At 37.1% G+C, this 19656-nt stretch overlaps 1 protein-coding gene across 3 annotated transcripts in view; it reads left to right on the top strand.

Annotated features, from left to right (window-relative positions):
* The window catches only part of ULK4 (unc-51 like kinase 4), a 449508-nt gene that overhangs the window by 88573 nt on the left and 341279 nt on the right, over positions 1-19656 (top strand). For all 3 annotated transcript variants that reach the window (XM_064496686.1, XM_031470033.2, XM_064496685.1), the window contains exon 21: positions 485-667. In XM_064496686.1, coding sequence (XP_064352756.1) covers positions 485-667 — 183 coding nt within the window. The remainder of the gene's footprint in view (positions 1-484; positions 668-19656) is intronic.

A 19656-nucleotide genomic window follows, 5' to 3' on the forward strand; every position in this document is an offset into this window, starting at 1 on the left:
TTTTGCAAAATGATTACTACCATATTGTTAGCTAATGGTTCTATCACATTATTTAACTACCATTTCTTTTTTGTGGTGTGAACATTTAACATCTATTCTCTTAGGAACTTTCAAGTATATACTGCAATATTACAAACTTAGTTTCTGCACAAAAAAATCTCTTCATGTTTTTTAATTACTTGAAGGAAAAGTTTTTCTGTGTAGACTTAGGAATTATTTTATCATTTTGGTTAACTCGTAATGTATGAGATAATTATTGTACGAGTTTGTAATGTTTTAAAATATCTAAAGTTTTTACTGTCAGCTGGATTATTGTTTTGATTTTCAGTGTATTGAAATTTTCCAACTTTCTTGTGCCAAATTAAGTAACGAAGGAGCAAGGTAAGTACCTTCTATCCCATCGCACAGAAGTATTTGCTGTCTTTCCGGGGACCAGTTCGTGTGCTTGGAGTTACCTGACAGTTTTGTTCTCTTGTCCCTGCAGGCCTTGTGCAGAATCACTCGCCATTCCCCCACGGCCTTCCAGAATGTTATTGAGAAGGTGGGACTGAACTCGGTAATAAACTCCCTGGCCTCTGCCATCTGCAGAGTTCAGCAGTACATGTTGACCTTATTCAGTGCTATGTTGTCCTGTGGGATTCATCTTCAGCGACTAATCCAGGAAAAGGTTTGACTTAGATTTCACCTATTCCTCACTTTAAAAAATTGTTGTTTTCTTCTGCTGTTTCAGTGGCTCAACAAGCCGTATATCTCTGCAGAATTTATTTTCCATCTCCAGGGGCCTTTTTGAACTTTGCCAAACCACTGTACCACAGGCTGTGCATCTGAAGATGTTATGAAGCGTCTTTCAGTGATTAAAATAGAAATCCAGTAAATGGCTCTGCCCGCTTGCCCCATTTTCGTAATGAAAAGTTAGAAAATTAATGAGTCCTTCCTGTACGCTAATATTTCTCATGCCTCCTTGTCCTCAGCCGCATCTCTTTTCCCATATCCTTTGCCTTGTAGCCTTTGCTTGCTCTGACTCACTTTTTATTCCTTTCCTTGTCTTCCACTCTGCCAATACACATCACCTTCAGAGCTCCCTTTCTCTTGTTTTTAACTTAGTATCCTTCTAATCCTTTGATATTCCTTTATTTTATGTATGGCAGAGTTTGTAAGTATTCAGTTCATACTGCAAAACAGCACAGCTCCAAAGAAGTCTGTGTAGTAGCTTTTCTCCAAGTGTCTTCTCTAGCCGCCTGCTAAGGAGTGATCCCTGCGCCAGAAACCGTGGCATCACCCAGGGGTGTGTTAGAAACGCAGACCCTCACCCCCACCCAGACCTGCTGAATCAGAATTGACATTTTAATGAGGTCTCTAGATGGTTGGTTTGAACTTGATGTGGAGGAGCCTTGCCCTGGATATTAGTGTTCAGTGAGATGTTAGCATGTGAAAAAAGTGGTTATAGATCCATGTTTAGAAAGCAATGAGTCAGAGAGAGATTTTCAGTTGTACGACCTCCCCCAGTTTCTCATGTGCTCCCATGTATTATGAATCTTCCTGAGGGGAATGTATAATGCAGTATTCTTTACACTTACTGGACCAATTAGCCCTTTTTGGAGGGGAGATACCTGTCAAACTGGAGTTTCATGGAACGTGGTGAAGGTAACGCTGCTAAGTGTGGAATGGATGGTGTTTGCTGTGGTTCCTCTGCATTAAATGTGACACGTTAAAGTTTGGTTTTTATAATAAAAGTTAAAATTTCAATAATTAATATGAATAATCGTCAGGTTTACAAAGTAAACTTGATCTTGAAAGTCAAAATAAACAGCAAGCTACTTCTTGCCTTTAAGTGGTCTAACTTGTATTCTGCTAAAAAATTTTAGCTTTTGAGAAAGTATTTTTTCCCAATAGTCTGTGTATCTAATCTTTTGCTATGAAGTTTTTCAAGGCATTAAGGGTTGTTATCATTAGAAAAAGTACCACTTGAGTAGTTTTACTGTGTAAACAGTGGTAAGAGGCTGGGAGGTGTAGCAGTTCATTTTTCTTCACCCTCAGCACAGGCATGGATTGATTTAGTTTCACATATGGTATCTCACAAAGGTAGTAAAATAATATGCATTAATTAATATGATTTTATAGTTTTTAATGTCCAGTTTATCTTAAAGAAATAAGTGATTGAATGATTACATGTGTTGAATGATCAATAATCTTTTGATTTTACTTAATATTGGTACTTAAAACTTTTTTTATTGTAAACCCCACAAAATTTCTCATCTTAACTATTTTTAAGTGTACAGTTAGTAGTGTTAAGTCTAGTCACGTTGTTAAGAAACAGATCTCCAGAACTTTGTCATCTTGTCAAATGGAAGCTCTGTACCCACCGTACATGCTGGGTGTTAGGTTTTAAGACTCTGGGTTTTGTTTAAATCGTCTGTTTTGTAGGCCTCCTCGGACACTGAACTGGCAAAGGAAGGAGGGTGATGCTTTGTTCTTTCTAGGATGGGATGGAAGTCTAGGTTCCCAGGGGCGTGGAAGAGCCCCCTCCTTACTACTTGGCAAGGGTGGGAGTCCAGAATTTCTCTGAGGTGTCCTTGGATGGCCCCCTGGCTGGAAATGGGGCAGCTTCCTCACTACTCCTCTGCTGACACTGGTTGGGTTGGGCTGTGCGCCTCTGTCCTGGCGGGAGGTGGTAAAGATGAAGGCTTCCCACTTGCCCTCTCTGATGCCGCCCCAGCAGGGAGGGAGAGGGGTACATCATTACTACTGGATGGGTGGAGGTCCAGCATCCCATGTGGGGGTCCACTGATACCATGGTTGGGGTGAGGGGGCCTTGTTATTGCTGGGTTGGAGTGAAGGTCCTAGCTCTCCTCTTGACCTTTCTGATGTCACCCTGGCAGGGATTAGTGTTGGCATGCCTTGTTACTGTCGTGTGAGGGTGGGAGGCTAGGCTGCCCTCTTGCCCTTTGCTGATGGGGCCGGGGCCATGGCTTTCCTGTGTTGTTTGGCTGGAGTATAGTAGCTATCGTCTAAATGTTTTTGGACTCTCTGGGCTGCCCCTTTCTTGATCCTTTGGTTTGAGAGAGCTGATTTTTCCTGCATATTTGTGTGTGTGTGTGTGTGTGTGTGTGTCTGTTGGTGTTTGTGAGCCCCTGGTTTGCCCAGCACCCCATCTGGGGGATATGAGGCAAAAGGAAAACCCAGCAAACTCCTTGCCATGTTGGATTCTCCAGTGCTGAGGCCTCTAACCAGTCTGCATCTTTTCTGTCTTGTCCTATAATCTTCAAACTGTGTCTATGGCCGCTCAGTAACATGCAGTGATCTGTCATTTAAAAGGTAAATTTTGATTTTTTGTTAATTGAAACGATTGACCGTGTATCAAACATTTATTTTGGGCCAGACACTTAGTGACTTGTAACCCTGGGTTATTCACAGTTGAAACTCGGTGTGTGGAGTAATTTTGTCAAGTTCACGGAGGATATAAATGCCAAAGCTCATGCTCAGGCCAGACAGTAAACAAGGAAACAGAATAACTTTGGATAGTGTTAGTGCTCTGAAGAAAGTTAAACAGGGTGATGCTGATAGAGCATTGGCAGGGTTAAGTGTGCAGGGAGTGGAGCCAGACACCATCTATCTGCCCGGTGGGGGGAAATCAGAGAGGGCCTCTCTGAGGAAGTGATGTTCCAGCTGAACTCTCAGTGACAGAAAGGGGTGGCTTTGTGAAGCTCTGCAGGAGGAACTTTGTGGTTCAGCTTCTCTGAGGGTGAGAGATCTTGGGGAGACCTGTGAGGAGAAGGAAAGCCAGCTGGGCTGTAAGAGGACCCAGCTCATGCAGGGTTATAACATCAGCCTTCCTTAGGGGTTTTGACACAGCGGCCATTGCTTTATTTGTACTTAAAGGAAAGAACATATATTTGTGTATAGATGTGTGTTTTAGGGGCAGGTGTACCAACCTGATCATTGCTAATTGTGTTTTTTCCGAAGCATTTGGTTGTTAATAGGCTAGCATGAGGAGGACAGGAAGTGACCCAGGAACAAATACCAGGTTTACTGCTTCCTGTTGAACGTGGAGAAAGAGCTGCACATGTTCTTTTCAGGAGACTGATGCCTCTATATTGTGATTTTTTTGTTGTTGAAATTCAGTCCCCAGAAGAGATCCATGCTATTCCTTTTAAATAAGAGAAATTACTATTTACCGCAAAAAATTTAGAAGACCCTAAAGACGAAAACAAAGCTGACTATAACCTCACTACCCAGCGATCATTACTGTTGCCATGTTGGTTTATCTCTTTTTAGCCTTTTGTCCATGTGTCTCTATATTTTATGTGCACATTTATAAAACTAAAATCAAAATATATTGACTTACCATATTTTCCTGAATGTCTTTAAATATACACTAAGAATGTTTTAAAATTATTATATAATTTTTCACTCTGTGGTAATTTCACTCTACTCCCACTGTTGAGCTGTTTGCCTCTCACTTTTTGGTTTGTACTCATTCTGATGCTGTGAGCATCCTGTTAATATGTCTTCGTGTCCACTGCTGGCAGATGACCATAGGTGCACACTTGGTAGGCTGTGCATAAATAATGCTAACTTGTGGTCTAGAAGAGTAGATGATGAGAGAAAGTACTATTTACTTTTAATTTAACCAGCAGTCATTAAGACACATGCTATAGTTATCTTATTATAAAACCTAGAGTTTAGGATTATTTAATTAAGAGCATACTTAATGATTTGTAGTTATTTGCAGTTAGTAATTAATCTCTGATTCTCCATTTGAAATATGTAATTGTAACCAAGTTTTCGTCTTAAACTAAGTTAACTAGGTGATATTGTTCTGAATCATGCTCATGTTCTTAAGTGGATATTGACGCATTGAAGGAATTTAAGTTCATGCTGTCACTTGCATTCTAGGTGGTATCATTGTCCTTTGCTAACCATTACCCAGCAGCCACATTCACCAGTGGTAGTTGATTTATTTTGTCATTACCTTTAAAAGAATCTGCTTGCCCATAATTGTGCTAAATGGCAGAAGATTCCTTTATCCAAAACAAGGGTTAGTTTCATGATGTGAAGAGTGAGTGTTCACAGCTATGGTGGCAGAGGACTTCCTTGAGTTAGCAATCATGTGTTCCACATAGTAATTAGAGAGATTGGGCAAAACAAAAAGTGACAAACCGTTTTGGAAAGTCTATCCACCATTGAAAGTAGTAGAGATTATTAAAGTAACTAACTTTGAACATTGCCCCATATATTTTAATGGGGATATTCTAGCAGATTAGTAATGTGGTATTTTATGATTGACAAAAATAGTCGCAATGTGATGTCGGCCTGCAAGGGAGCCACGGGCTGAATGGGTCTTCTCTTGTGTCAGGCTGTGTTGTTAGCTGGTTTTGGACACAATAAAATAGGGTTACTATCCTTTTTTGTTCTCTTAAAAATTGCAAAATTAATCATTTTGTTTCAATCTGTAGCTCTTCATGGATACCTTTAGGCATATTTATTTAATTTAATGGAGAATTTGAAGTTAATTAGAAAAATACTCTTTTTAGAAGTTCAGCTTGCAACCATAACTTCATATTCTCCACATGAAAGTCTCCCAGGTATCCCCCCGCTGTGATGTAGACAGTATCATTCTGTAAAATTCACATACGAATCACACCACTTTCAAAGATAACCTTGTACTCTGCAGCATTGGAGGAATCAGTCTGTGTTGGGAAACAGTAGTCTGGGGGAAAAGGTGTATTATTTTCACGGAATATTTGAGGAATTTGACAGCGGATCTTGTGGTATGCTCAGGAGGTTGGCAGGTTGGCCATAGCTTTTGTGTATCGTGGTGCAATGGGGATACATTTACACACTTAAAATATTTATTTAAAAATCTGTATGTGGTTGCCAGCCTGTTCAGATATTACATATTTAGGATTGTAGCTTTGTTACTGGTTTTAGATGATAACCTCTTCCTGGCAGCGTTATTCAGATGAGAAAATTAACACCAATGCACCCTTTGCCTATGAGTTCGACTGAAACCCAGAAAAACTAAAGGGAAACATGATTTCCGGTTGGGGTAGATTTGGGGAGCAAGAATGCTGCTGTATATAATTTTTTAATTTCCTGAAATCTTTTTTTTTTAAAATAAACATAGAGGTGCTGGGTTGTTCTCCAAGCCCCAGAATAGGAGCAGGTGGTGTCAAATCTCAGATGGCAGTCGGGGGGCAGGGGGGTTTTAGCCGCTGTTGGGGAGGTTGCAGAGGGCAGGAAGACATGGATTCTGACAGTCCCTGAAGATGGGGAATCCAGGAATGTCCAGCAAGTGCCTACCCTCTAAAGGAGTGATCCCTCTACGAACTAGAAGACCTGGCCTGCTGCTCTTGGATGAGTCACTCAAACTCAGGCTGACTTCAGAGGTTCTAGTGTGTGACTGACGACATGAAGACAGGCGGAATCAGAACCAACAAGAGTAACTTAAACCCTTCAAGGTTTTCAGAAATAGTAACAAACAAACAAACCTCTCCTGGAAGGACAGTGCAGCATCTTGGAAAACCAGGATAGAATGCAGATGAAATATGGTGGGAGCCCTGGGAGAAAAGGTGCAGAGGAAACTGGGTGAGGCAGCTCTGGGCAGGTACTCTGAGAGGCCGTATCCGTGAGCATTTCATTGTCACGACAGAGGAAGGAGCCCTAGGATTGTAGAAGTAGATTATCCTGGCCTGTCCCTGCTTTCTACATTAGAACCTTCTCAAAAGTACAAGTCCATCTCACTTAGACATCAGTGTTTTGCGTTACTGCACTTGACAGATAATGTGTTTTTGTTTTGTTTTATAAATTGATAGTCTGTGGCAACCTTGCATTGTCAAATGATGGTTAGCATTTTTTTTTTTAGCAATAGAGTATTTTAAAGTTAAGGTATGTATATTTTGAAAGACATAATGGTATTGCACACTTTAATAGACTACAGTATAGTGTGAATGTAACTTTTATATGCACTGGGAACCAAATAATTTGGTTCGCTTTATTGAGGTCTGTACTTTACTGCAGTGGTCTGGAACCAGCCCTGCAGTATGGTTCTGTGAGATATGCCTGTGAAAGGGTTGTGGTCTAATCCATGAAAAGATAGTATAAAAGAATGTAAGAATACAAGCATAAATGGTTCCGAATAACATCCTAGTGGTCAGTGAAGGATTATTTTTAAAATATGACCACAAAGCTTATGAAAACTGTGATAACTAGTATTTTATTTGTTTATTGAAGTATAGTTGACTTATATTAGTTTGAGGTATACAGCACAGTGATTCAGTACTTCCATAGATTACATTCCATTTGAAGTTATTACAAAATAATGGCTATATTTCCCTGTGCTGTACAGTGTATCCTTGTTGCTTATTTTGTACATAAAATACTTCTCTCTCCTTACTGGTAACCACTGATTTGTTCTCTGTATTCATGAGTCTGTCCCTATTTTGTCATATACACTTATTTGTATTATTTTTTAGATTCCACATATAAACCATAACATACAGTATCTTTCTCCATCTAACTTATTTCACTAAACATAATACTCTCTGTGTTCATCCATGTTACTGCAAATGCAGAATTTTATTCTTATGGCTGAGTTGATAAAAGATGTTGAACATTTTCCCATATACCTGTTGGCCGTCTGTATGTCTTTGGAATTGTCTATTCAGATCTGCCTATTTTTTAATCAGATTGTTGGATTTCCTTTTTTAATGTTGAGTTGTATGAGTTCTTTGTATGTACTGTATATTAACCCCTTATCAGATATATTGTATGCAAATATCTTCTCCCATTCAGTAGGCTGCCTTTTCATTTGATGATAGTTTCCTTCACTATACAAAAGCTTTTTACATAAATGCAGTTCTGTTTGTTTATTTTACTTTTGTTTCCCTTTCCTGAGGAGACATATTAAAAAAAAAAAAGGTTACTTAAATCAGTGTCAAAGAAAGTGCTCCCTCTGTTTTCTACTAGAAGTTTTATGGTTTCAGGTCTTGCATTTAAGTCTTTCATCCATTTGGAATTTATTTTTGTGCCCGCAGTGAGGAAGGAGTCCAGTTTGATTCTTTTGCTTGTAGCTGTCCAGTTTTCCCAACATTATTTATTGCAGATGCTCTCATTCCCCCATTATATATGTTCTTGCCTCCATTGTCATAGATTAATTGTCCATATAAGTGAGGGTTCATTTCTGGGTTCTCTTTTTGGTCCATTGACCTAAGTGTATGATTTTGTGCCAGTACCGTACTGGCACCATGTGATTGTAGCTTTGCAATCTAGTTTAAGATCAAGGAGCATGATACTCCAGCTTTGCTTTTCAATCTCAAGATTGTTTTGGCTATTCAGGATCTTTTGTGTTCCCATACAAATTTTAGAATTATTCTAGTTCTGTGAAAAATGCATTGGTATTTTGATACATAATGCACTGAATCTGTAGATTACCTTGGATAATGTGGTTATTTTAACAATATTAATTTGTCCAATCCGTGAGCACAATGTGTCTTTCCATCTGTTTGTCATCTTCAATATCTTACATCAGTGTCTTGTATAGTTTTCCAAATACAGGTCTTTTACTTCCTTGGATTTATTCCTAAGTAGTTTATTCTTTTTAATGCAGTTGTAACTGTGATTGTTATCTGGGGCTCAGAGGCTCCTAAGGAAGCTGGCCTGCTGGTAGGTGGGGCTGTGCTCCCTCCCAGCCAGCACGTTGGCCCGAGGTGTCCCAGTACTGGGACTGACAGAATGGTGAGTGGATCCGGGGTCCTGCACTCATAAGCTAGAGGGAGTATTGAAAAATGGCACTTGCCAGCACCAGTGTCCAGGGGGTCGAATGAGCTCCCCAAAATGGTTCCTGCCAGTGTCTGTACACAAGGGTGAGCTTCATTTGCCTCCTGCTCCTCTCAGAGGCTCTCTAAGATCAGTAGGTGGGTCTGACCCAGGCTCCTTTCAGATGACTTCTTCTGCCTTAGGCCCCTGGGCATATGAGATTTTGTCTGTGCCCTTTAAGAGTGGAGTCTCTATTTCCTATAGCCTTTTGACTCTCCTGAAAGTAAGTCCTGCTGGCCTTCAAAGCCAGATGTTTGGGGGCTTAGGTGCAGGACCACTGGTCTCAGGATTCCACTGTGGACCCCTTGCTCCTTGGGGAAGAATCTCTGCAGTTGCAGGTACTCTCCTGTTTGTGGGTCACCCACGTGTCTGCACCCCTCCTACTTGTCTCACCGTGGTTCCTTCTTTATATCTGTAGTTTTAGAAGACTTTTCTGCTAGTTTCAGGTCTTTTCTCATCAATAGTTGCTCTGTTAATAGTTATAATTTGAATGTGCCCACGAGAGGGGGTGAGCTCAGGGTTCTTCCTACTTCAGTATCTCTGCTGCTCCTCTGAGAGTCTCTCACTAAGGACTTTATGTTCAGTTGTCTTCGGTGTTCTGTTACAAAGACCACAGGTAGATGTAGGCGCCTGGAAGAGATCAGTTCCCATTAGCTCTTCCTGAAGAGTCTGTCAGAGAATGAGCTTTAGATAAGCAGGAAATGTTTGAAAAAGCTAAGGCTGTGCATTGAGAATAAGGATGTTTGTCTGATAGCAGATGTCATTAAAGGTTTAGAGTGACACCTACCTACCTTCCTTCCTTCCTTCCTTCCTTCCTTCCATCCATCCATCCATCCATCCACTTACCTATCTAGCTATCTACAGATACACATTTATGTATATAAATGCATATAGGAAGAAGGGAGAAAGAACATGAAAATTATAAGAAACTAGTCAAGTGCTTTGGAAATAAATCACTGCTGTGACTTAAAAAAACAAAAAAGCTCTCATTAAAAACCCAGTGCCCAATTCTTGACGTTAAGAAATTGAAAGTATGTAAAACTCCAGGAACCCTATTCTGCTGTTTTTCCATGAATGGCGCTTAGAATACTCACGTCAACTTGTTTAAGTTACATGGATTCGAACATTTGCCCCAGTTATTTTTTTCCCTAAGGTGTGTGACCTTGAATGTGCTTTGGAGCTGCATGATCAGTGATGCATTCTTTGGGTTTCATATGCTTTGGGGTCACTTAAAGATTTAAACATTACTTTTTAAAGCCATACCATATTTCACAGGTGAGTTTGCTCATGCTCACTGGTAAGATGATTTCCTTTGAGTGTTACTGCTAGAGGTACTGCCTTTTTAATTTTTGCCTTATTAATTTTGACAGTAGCACCTGTCCATTTTTATTTCAGCAGCCTAGTTTGACTGAAGCTATTGCTTTGGGTTTAGTGTTTTGACCAAATAGCACAACGGTGATTAATAATAAACCAGAAGGTGCAGGTTGCTTACATTATTTGGAAGCACTGTGGAAGATCATTGTGAAATTTCACGCATATAACATTTTGAAAAATTTGAATGCTAAGTCTACTCAGGCTTTTTTCTCAGAGTCACTAGGCATCCTGACTCAGTGGTTGCTAATGTAAAATATGGTAATTAAGTTATGCATAGTAATAACAAGAGTTTGTATTGTGACATTTCTCATCTGTCTACATGAATATGTGTGTTCTGTAAGAGGCATTTTAGTTAGATACTTGGCTAAACTTTAAGGAAAATGTAATCCAGAAACAATTTTAGATTTAATCAGTACATTTTCCACTTCCATCAACATTAAATAGGAGAATTGAGTCAGTGTAGTTATCCACATGATTTCTCTCTCTCTCTTTGGGAGGCTATTATCATTTGATGGCCAGGCTGTCTGCATTGATTTTTACCTGTGACATTTGATTGAAATAGATCAATTTTACCTCTTGAGATTTGCAGGAAATAAGTAATTTTGAAGGTCTCTCCATCATTGTTGTTTTTTATTCCATAATTTTTGTTTTTATATTATGTACCAGAGGGATTTTTAACCTTTTGCTTAATTTTGATAAAAATATCATTTTGTTTGTGATGGCAGCTTCATATATTTCGACCAATTTCTAACACTGTGAACATTTCATCATGTAATCTTTATGTTAGATAGGTATGTCTGTTCTGAAATCACTGCCAAGAACCATTTGAATGTTGGAAATACACTCATCGTTCTGTGGTTTGGGCTATAGACCTAAACAGCTTCTGCTTTTTTTTTTCCCTCCACATGTAAAATTTAGTTATGTTGAACTGAATGGCAGGATGAATTTAAATCAAAGCTGAATACATAGTGGATTGCAAACTGAAGTGACCCGAGGTCATTTTTGGTTCTCTAAAGGTAGTTTTGATTATGCACCCTTGGCACTAGTCTTTGCCTGCAGCCTGCAATCTCCCCCTCTCAGTGTTGTAGGATTAATACTGTTCTAGAGGTGTGGTGCTTGTTGCTTAAGATTAAATATGGTGTCCTGGGCAATTAGTTTTTGGGAGTCAGTCAGTACTGTTCATTTAGTTTTTCTGGAATGACTAGATGAGTATTTAGGGCCCAAGATGCTTTTAGGTTTAGATCCAAAATTACAGTCTTTGATATATTGCCTCTTCTAAGGGACTTGGAGTTACTGTGTTACAAACAAATCTCAGTAAGGAATTTCCTTTACCTTTGGTATTTGCTGTAGTTTGTCTAGTTTGTGTCACTCAAAATCATAAACAAATTATTTTAGTTTCTCAAGATTGTTAGTAATGGCTACATAACACTCCATAAGAAAGAAATAGAGTAGACATCATCGCTTCTTACTGACATTTCTGCGTGTTAAAGTTATGACTGTTGTACGAAACTTTTGTTGTGCCTGGAAAAATTTCCCTTTGACTATATATTTAAGCTGTATTTCACTTACCTCTTGCTGTGTAACTACTTCAAAATGTAGTGTCTTAAACAAGGCCAACAATTTATTTGCTCACAAATCTGTAATTTAGGCAAGGCTGGGGAAGGTTGAAGGGGGCTGGAGAATAAACTTTCCAGATGGCTCACTCCTATGACTGGCAGGTTGGTGCTCACTGTTCCGTGGGAACCCAACTGGAGCTGTGGGCTGGGAGCCTCGGTGGTTTTCCACGCGGCCCTCTTAAAGGCTGCGTGGGCTTCTTCCCAGCAGAGTGGCTGGGTTCCTAGAGAGAGTGTCCCCAGAGAGCCAGGCAGAAGCCACATGGCTTTTTCAAACCTAGCTTTGAAAGTCATGTAGTGTCACTTCTGTGACTTCCCTTCCCTACTCCCCCTGCCCTCCCCAGGTGTATCTTTAGTGTTTGTGATGAGAAAAGGTGGAACTGGATGTCGGTAGATACAATCTTTGTTACAATCATGATTTAACAAATTCCCGATTTTGGGATGTTAAGCTTCTTTCCTGTTTTTGTTTCTGTCTTTAAACAATACTACCATGAGCATTCTTGTACTCAAAGTTCTTTTGTTCATCACTTTTTTAGGCTAAAATTCTTGAGCTCTGTCAGAAGAAAGTAACATTTTTAACTTTTGAGAAATAACAGTTCACTTTCCTACCAGCTGGAGGAAAGGTTGAACACTTACTTCCTGTGAGCTGTATTTAAGATTTATCCATTTACCCAGGACCATGCCAGCTCATCTTTGCCAGTCAGTTTTGCATTAAAATGGATTCTCATTCTTCCTAAATTTGCACTTCTTTGCCTGCTAGTGAGAATACATGACTTATTTGCTTGTAGGTAGTTTAGAGTTATTAGTTGTTTTCTTGGTCCTGTAATTTATTTCAAGTAGAGTGTTCATCAATTTTTATTGGTAAGGGTTATTTATACCCGAAGATACTGATTCTTTGTCAAAAGTTTCAAATATTTCAAATACTTTCCCCAAGATTATGTATTTATTTTGACAGATAAATAGTATCATAAGTTTGTTTTCCCCTCTTATTTAAATATTTCACAACCTGTTCGTAGTCTTCTAGTATAAATAATAAAGATAGCATTAAATGAATAGTCTGTCCTTTATCTTTTTTATTTGCTGAAGTCTTAAATATACATGTGATTATTTTCTTCTTTCTATTGTTTATTTTTTTATTCAAATTTCACAAATGTAATTCCTGAAGCTTTATGCTTTATATTTTTCAGTATCTAGTTAGACAAAAGCCTTCAATCATTATATCAAACCTATGAAGTATGTAAGTGTGACCATCTCCACTTTATTTTAAAGTTGAGGGAGCTGAATTAGAATAGAGAGGTTATTAGTCAAGGAGTGTGGCATTTGAACTCAGGTTTCTTGACTCCAGATCCCAAGTTTTTTTGTTTTTTGTTTTAAACAATATATTGTACTGCTACTTTATTCTTTCAAGTGTTCTTTTATCACTCAATAGAAATCTATGGTTTTCTTTGTGTAAGTCATCCATTTCTCTTTAAAATTTTTTTCTCAAATGGTTTGTATTTTTGTCATTCTTTCTCAGAACACATATTTATATGTTCACAAAAAGACGTGTTTAAGAATGTCCATAGCGGCTTTACTCATTATAGTTCCAAACTCCAAACAACCCAAATGTCTAAGAGTAAAATGGGTATATACATTTTTCTGTGTTCACACTATGGAATATTTTACAGCAGTAAAATAAGAACTACTTCTACACATAACATAGCTGACTTTTACACCATTAAATTGAGATTAGGCAGTGATAATTTCTCTTTTTGTGTTTCTTTGCTGTCTCCCCCTTTTCTTGATAAATTTAGCTAGTCCTTTGTCTATTTTGATACTTTTCAAAGAGGCAGCATTTTGATTTGTCGTTTTCTTTTTTCCCGCTTTTTCTACCTTATTAGTTTTTGCTTGCATCTTTATTTTCTTCCTTTTGCTTTATCTTGCTTTTTGTTCAGATTTTTGTGTTGGGAATTTAGTTCACATATTTTTATTCTTTCATTTTAATTTACAAATGTATTTACAGATTGCATTTTCTTCTGATTACTGCTTTAATTGTATCCTATAGATTGTGATTTTTAGTGTTTTTACTATTTCTAAGCTCTGCAATTTTGGTTTGTATTTTTCCTTTACTCAAGGATTATTTAATAGAGTGTTTAAAAATTTTCCAGGTAGAAGGGCCTGTGGGATTATTGATGCATTTTTATTAATTTCTACTTTTATAGCATTGTGATCATAACAGTTACTATTTTTTACTTTTTGGACACTATTAAACTTTTCTTTGTAACCTATTATGTAGTCACCTTAAAGAAACATTTCATGTTTGATTAAGAAAAAGGTATATGTTCTGTTATTTCAGTCTGAATTTTCATACATATCCATAACATCTAATCTATTACTTATATTATTTGGTTCTTCAATATTACTATTTTTTTGTTCTCATGACAATCTTTGAGAGTGGTGTGATTCTTCTTCTACTGTTTCTTCCATCTCCTATAGTTTCCACTTTTTAAAGGTGTTTACTCCATAAGCATAACCTTCATGACTGCATTCAGTGCTGTTGTGTGTGTGTGTTGTGAATGGTGGCCTTTGGCATTAAAAAGTGTTGTTTGTTTTGTTTCCTTTGTTTTGGCCTGAATTCTACCCTGAATATCAGGAAGAATGATTATGTAATTATTTATGTATCAGGAACAAACTTCCTGCTTTCCTTTTTCTTGAATTTGCCTGATTGTGTGTGTATATATATATGTACTGATTTTATTTTATACATAAAATTTATATACAGTACAATTCATTTTTTTTGTAATATAGTTATATGAAGATTAACATATACATAGACTCTTGTCACCTCCACCAAAGGAAGGGTACAGAACAATTCCAGCATCCCATAGGATGACCTTGTGCTGCTCCCTTTTAGACAGACCACCTCCCATCCCAGTCCCTGGCATTGAGTGATGTCTTCTCTGCGTGTAAGGTTTTACCTTTTCTAGAGTATTATATAAATGGGGTTATTTTGTATGTAACCTTTAAGACTGGTTCTTTTACTTAACATAATGTAGTTGAGATACTTCCATATTGCTGTGTATATCATTAGTTCTTTCCTTTTTATTGCTGAGTACTATTCCATTATGTGGATATACCATAGTTTATTTATCCATGTGCTCATTCAAGGACTTAGGGGTTGTATTCATTTTTTGACTATTATGGGTAATAATGCTGCTATCAATTTTTATGTGTAAGTTCTCCTGTAAATGTAAGTTTTCATTTCATTAAATACTTGTAAATGCGGTGGCTGGTGCATTTATGGTAAGTGTGTGTTTAACATTTTTGTGAAACTGTCAAGCTGTTTTCCAGAATGGTTGTGCCATTTTGTATTCCCACCAGCAGTGTATGTAGAATTCTAGTTGTTACACATACTTGTAATTTTTCATGTCAGTCATTCTAATAACTCTGTAGTGGTGTCTCATGATGTTAATTTGTGTTACTGTAATGATTATGATCCTGAACATCCTTTCATGATATCCAGTTGTTCAAACACCATTTATAGAAAACACTTATTTTTCCAAAATTGCCTTTGCAAACTTTGTCATAAACCAGTTGACTATAATATCTCTGACTCCCTATTCTTTTGCCTTGGTCTATGTGTCTTTATCATTTTGTCAGTACCACATTGTTTGGATTACTGTATTTTTTTGTGTTATTCTTGCATCTTTTCCCCCTCAAATTGTTTTGCTTATTCTATTTGTTTTGCCTTTATATATAAATTTTTCAATTAACCTGTCTATATCTACAAAAAAAAATCCTGGGATTTTGATTGGGATTGCATTAAATCTGTGGGTCAATTTAGGGAAGACTTGGTATATTAATTATCTTGAGTCTTTTTATATGAACATGAAATATCTTTTCATTTATTTGTGTCTTTAAAATTTTTTTCTTTCATCAGTGTTTTATAGTTTACCATGTGTAGATTCTTTGCATATTTTGTTAGGTTTATATCTATATTTTTCTTGTCATTGTTGTTGGAGCTATTGAAAAATGGCACTTTAAAAAATTTGTTTTCCATTGTTCATTATAGGTGTATAGAAATGCATCAGATCTTACTAAACTCAGTTATTAGTTGTAGAAGCTTTTTTTTTTTGTAGATTCTTTGGGGTTTTCCATGTAGACAGTCTTGATAACTAAGAATATTTCTTCTATTCCAAATGTGAATGCCTTTTGTTTTTCTTTCCTTACCATGCTGCCTATGACTTTCAGGAAAATACTGAATTACAACTGATGGGAGTGGACATCCTTGCTTAATTACCTATTTTAGAATGGGAATGAGAATCAAGTCTTTCAGTATTAAATATGATGTTAGCTATAGGTTTAAGATGCTTTTCTGAGTAAGGAAGTTCCCTTCTGTTCCTAGTTTGGTGAGAGTTTTTATCATGAATGGATATTGAATTTTGTCAGATGCTTTTTCATTATCAATTGATATGACCATTTGGTTTTTCTTTTTTAATCTCTTAATATGGTGAAATACATTGATGGATTTTCAAATACTGAAGCAGCCTTGAATTCCTGGGGGAAGCTCCACTTGATTGTGATGTATTATACTTTCTGTATATTGTTGAATTCAGTTTGCTTATATTTTGTTGAGGATTTTTGCATCTCTGTTCCTAAGGCATATTGTCTGTACTTTATTTTATTGTATAACTGTCTAAGACCTTCTTATGTCTATAAATGGTTATTTAATATTTCCTTCTGATTGAGTTTTTATATTACAGTTTTCCTGTGCTTCATTTTTTGTTTTGGTTGGGTGAAGTTGGAGAATTTTCACTGGCTGAAATATTTTGACCTCATTTTTTTGTCATCATCTTAGAATAGCTTTATATGAAACTTTGTTTCCTATGTTCTTTACATTTTGACATGTCTTAAACTACCCTAGGTGAATGTGATTCTCTGTAGAAAAGAACAGATATTTCAGTTGTTTCTAGAGCTTAGTTTTTTTGTTTTGTTTTCTTTTTGTTGTTGTTAGTGATGCATATATCAAGAAGATTAGCCATTTGTCCATAAAATGTCATGCAGTTATATTCCCGAGTTTATGTGATTCTTTTGTCTTTGTTGATAGTGTTTTGTTTCCACATAGAATTTAACAGTTTTTCTATTCACATTTTTCATGCATTTCTTCTAATTATTTATGAACATTTTCTCCAATGTGAGATTTGAATATATATAAATATTTATGTATGTATCTATATATGTATGTATCTATATCTTCCATGGCATCTTCTAAATCTTTAAATTATTTTGTGTTTATTTTATTTTTTGCTTTGTTTTGGGGGGGAGGTAATTAGGTTTATTAACTAATTTATTTTTAATTTATTTTTTAATGGAGGTCCTGGGGATTGAACCCAAGACCTTGTGCATGCTGAACATACACTCTACCACTGAGCTATACCCTCCCCTCTGTTTATTTTTTAAATCTTAAATTTGTCTGAGGCTTGTTTTCAAGTAGGACAGACCCACCACACACATGTACTCAGCCTATTGATTTTGGTTAGATTAACATTTAGCAAACTTTTCTTTTATTACATCACTTTTTGTTTTCAGATTGCATTAAGATGCATCAAATATTCTGTCAACATTTTTTTTCCTTAAAGGGATCTCTCCTGGAGCCTTCTGAGCAACTCTATGATGGACAGTTGGCCTCTCCATAGAGGTTGTGGTAGCTGTCATCCTGGGATTCCCTTTGCCTCTTTTCTGTGTTTGGTATTCTCCTCTTTGCTGGTTTATTTCCTCACAGTGATTGTTGGGGGTATACAGAGGAGTGGTGGTATGATAAGTGATTTTGGAAAGATAATAAAAAGCCAGACCACAAAGGGCCCTGTATGCCCTGATAAGGGATTTTAGCTTCTCTCAAGGGTTGTAGCAAGTGTTGAGAATGTTTTGTATGTGAATAACATACATGCCTTTATAGAAGATCACTGTGGCTGCAACTTGTAAAATAGAGGGAGGAAAGCAAAGCTAGACAAAGCCTGTTATAGTACTCAGGAAAAATATAATGAAATAAGGCAAATAGAGCGAATGTTCTCACAGAAACTAGGGATCACTTGGATGTGGGAGGGAGGAAGGAAGAGTCAAGGAGGGTGCTCAGATTTCTAAGTTTGACTATTGGATTGATGATCCTTAAAGTAGGAGTGTCATGCTTAGGACAGATGCTGAGTTTAGTGCTGGATGAGCAATACAAAGGATTGCAGTACATCCTTCACCCACATTCACCGGATGTTAACATTTTACCTTGTTTGCTTTATAGTTTCTCTTTCTCTTACTGTGTGTGTTCTTATCCATTTAAGATGAGATCACAGATGTGATGCTTCTTTAAGTACTTCAATGAATGCTCCCTAAAAATAAGCCATCAATTTAAAAATCAGGAAGCTAACATTTATTTAACATTAATAGCTAATCCAGACCTTATTCACATTTTGCAGTTGTCCCAATAATGTTCTTTTTGTGAAATAAAACTTCCAGATGTTAAATTACAGTCAGTTATCATGTTCCTTTAGTCTCCTATAGTCTGGAACAGTTTTTCAGTTTATGGTTAGCGAACATTTGAATGGTTCTGAAATTATGCATGTGTATGTATTGGGGTTGTGGTTGTGGTTGTGGTCCTTGGACCAGTGTGTAAATTAGAATTGGGAGTTGACTGTGGGCTTTCTATTGTCTACATGTTGGGATGGTGGAAACAGATCTATTACTCAAGGACACCTTTGTGTTGATTCTATTTTTTACCCTAGGTGATGAATTAGCTTGATTATTTGATTCAGAACTAGGTGAGACTGATACACTGATAGAGTTAAATAGCTAGATGTATCTCTGTACCTAAATAGAAGTGTATACCTGACTAAATTCTTCCTGCCTGACAATATATCAATCAGTGTAAAAGGACTAGTGTGTGAAAAAAAATTGAGCTGCATACATCTACCTCGGACACACAGTGTCACTTCTAGGTGCTTGTCTCTGTTAAGGACTCTTGGAAACTTTATATTCCTGCTCTCTGTAGCCATCATGCTAATTAACAATAAGATTCCATATTCCTGTTTACTGACATCCATTAACCTGTGTGTGTGTTTGTATTTCCTTTTTGCATATCAGTAGGCACCTGAAACGATGAACAATCTGTCTGTTAGAAGGGAAAATGACACTAAGAGTTGTCAACACTTACTCTTCTGTGTTGTTACTGTACCTTGAATTAAAGAATGTTACGGGAATATAGGTTTTTCTTCTGTGTCACATATTGGTCATTGTTTTCATTTTATGTTTGTAGTACCTCAGCTGTGCAGGCTAGAGATGTGTTCTCTGTATAGGCAGGTTGGCTCCGAGGTTCGTGTCTACATGCAGTTGTGACTTGTAGTTGTTGTACTTAATTATTGCCACACTTTCAGTTGTGTGATGGAGTGGTTAAGAAGCAGGCTTTGTTGTTCAACTGGCTTGGAATTGAATTCAGTTTTGTGAATTTGGTCAAAGTGCTAACTTTTCAAGATTCATCTTCCTTTTTAAAACAGGGATATTGCAGGTACTAATGAATATATATAAAATAGACATACAACAAGTTTCTTCTGTATAGCCCAGGGAACTATGTTCAATATCCTGTAGTAACCTATACTGAAAAAGAATATGAAAACAACTATATGTATGTGTATGCATGACTGAAACATGATGCTGTACACCAGAAATTGACACAACATTGTAAACTGACTATACTTCAATTAAATAAAAAGTAGGGATAATGTTACCATTTATAGCTAATTTTCGGGTTTCAGTGAGACGATACATGTTAACAATTTGGTATAAAGTGCAGCACAGATTAAGAATGTAAAATCAGTAGCTGATAGTC

The sequence above is a fragment of the Camelus dromedarius genome, chromosome 17 (genome assembly GCF_036321535.1).
Source record: "Camelus dromedarius isolate mCamDro1 chromosome 17, mCamDro1.pat, whole genome shotgun sequence".
Taxonomy (NCBI): domain Eukaryota; kingdom Metazoa; phylum Chordata; class Mammalia; order Artiodactyla; family Camelidae; genus Camelus; species Camelus dromedarius.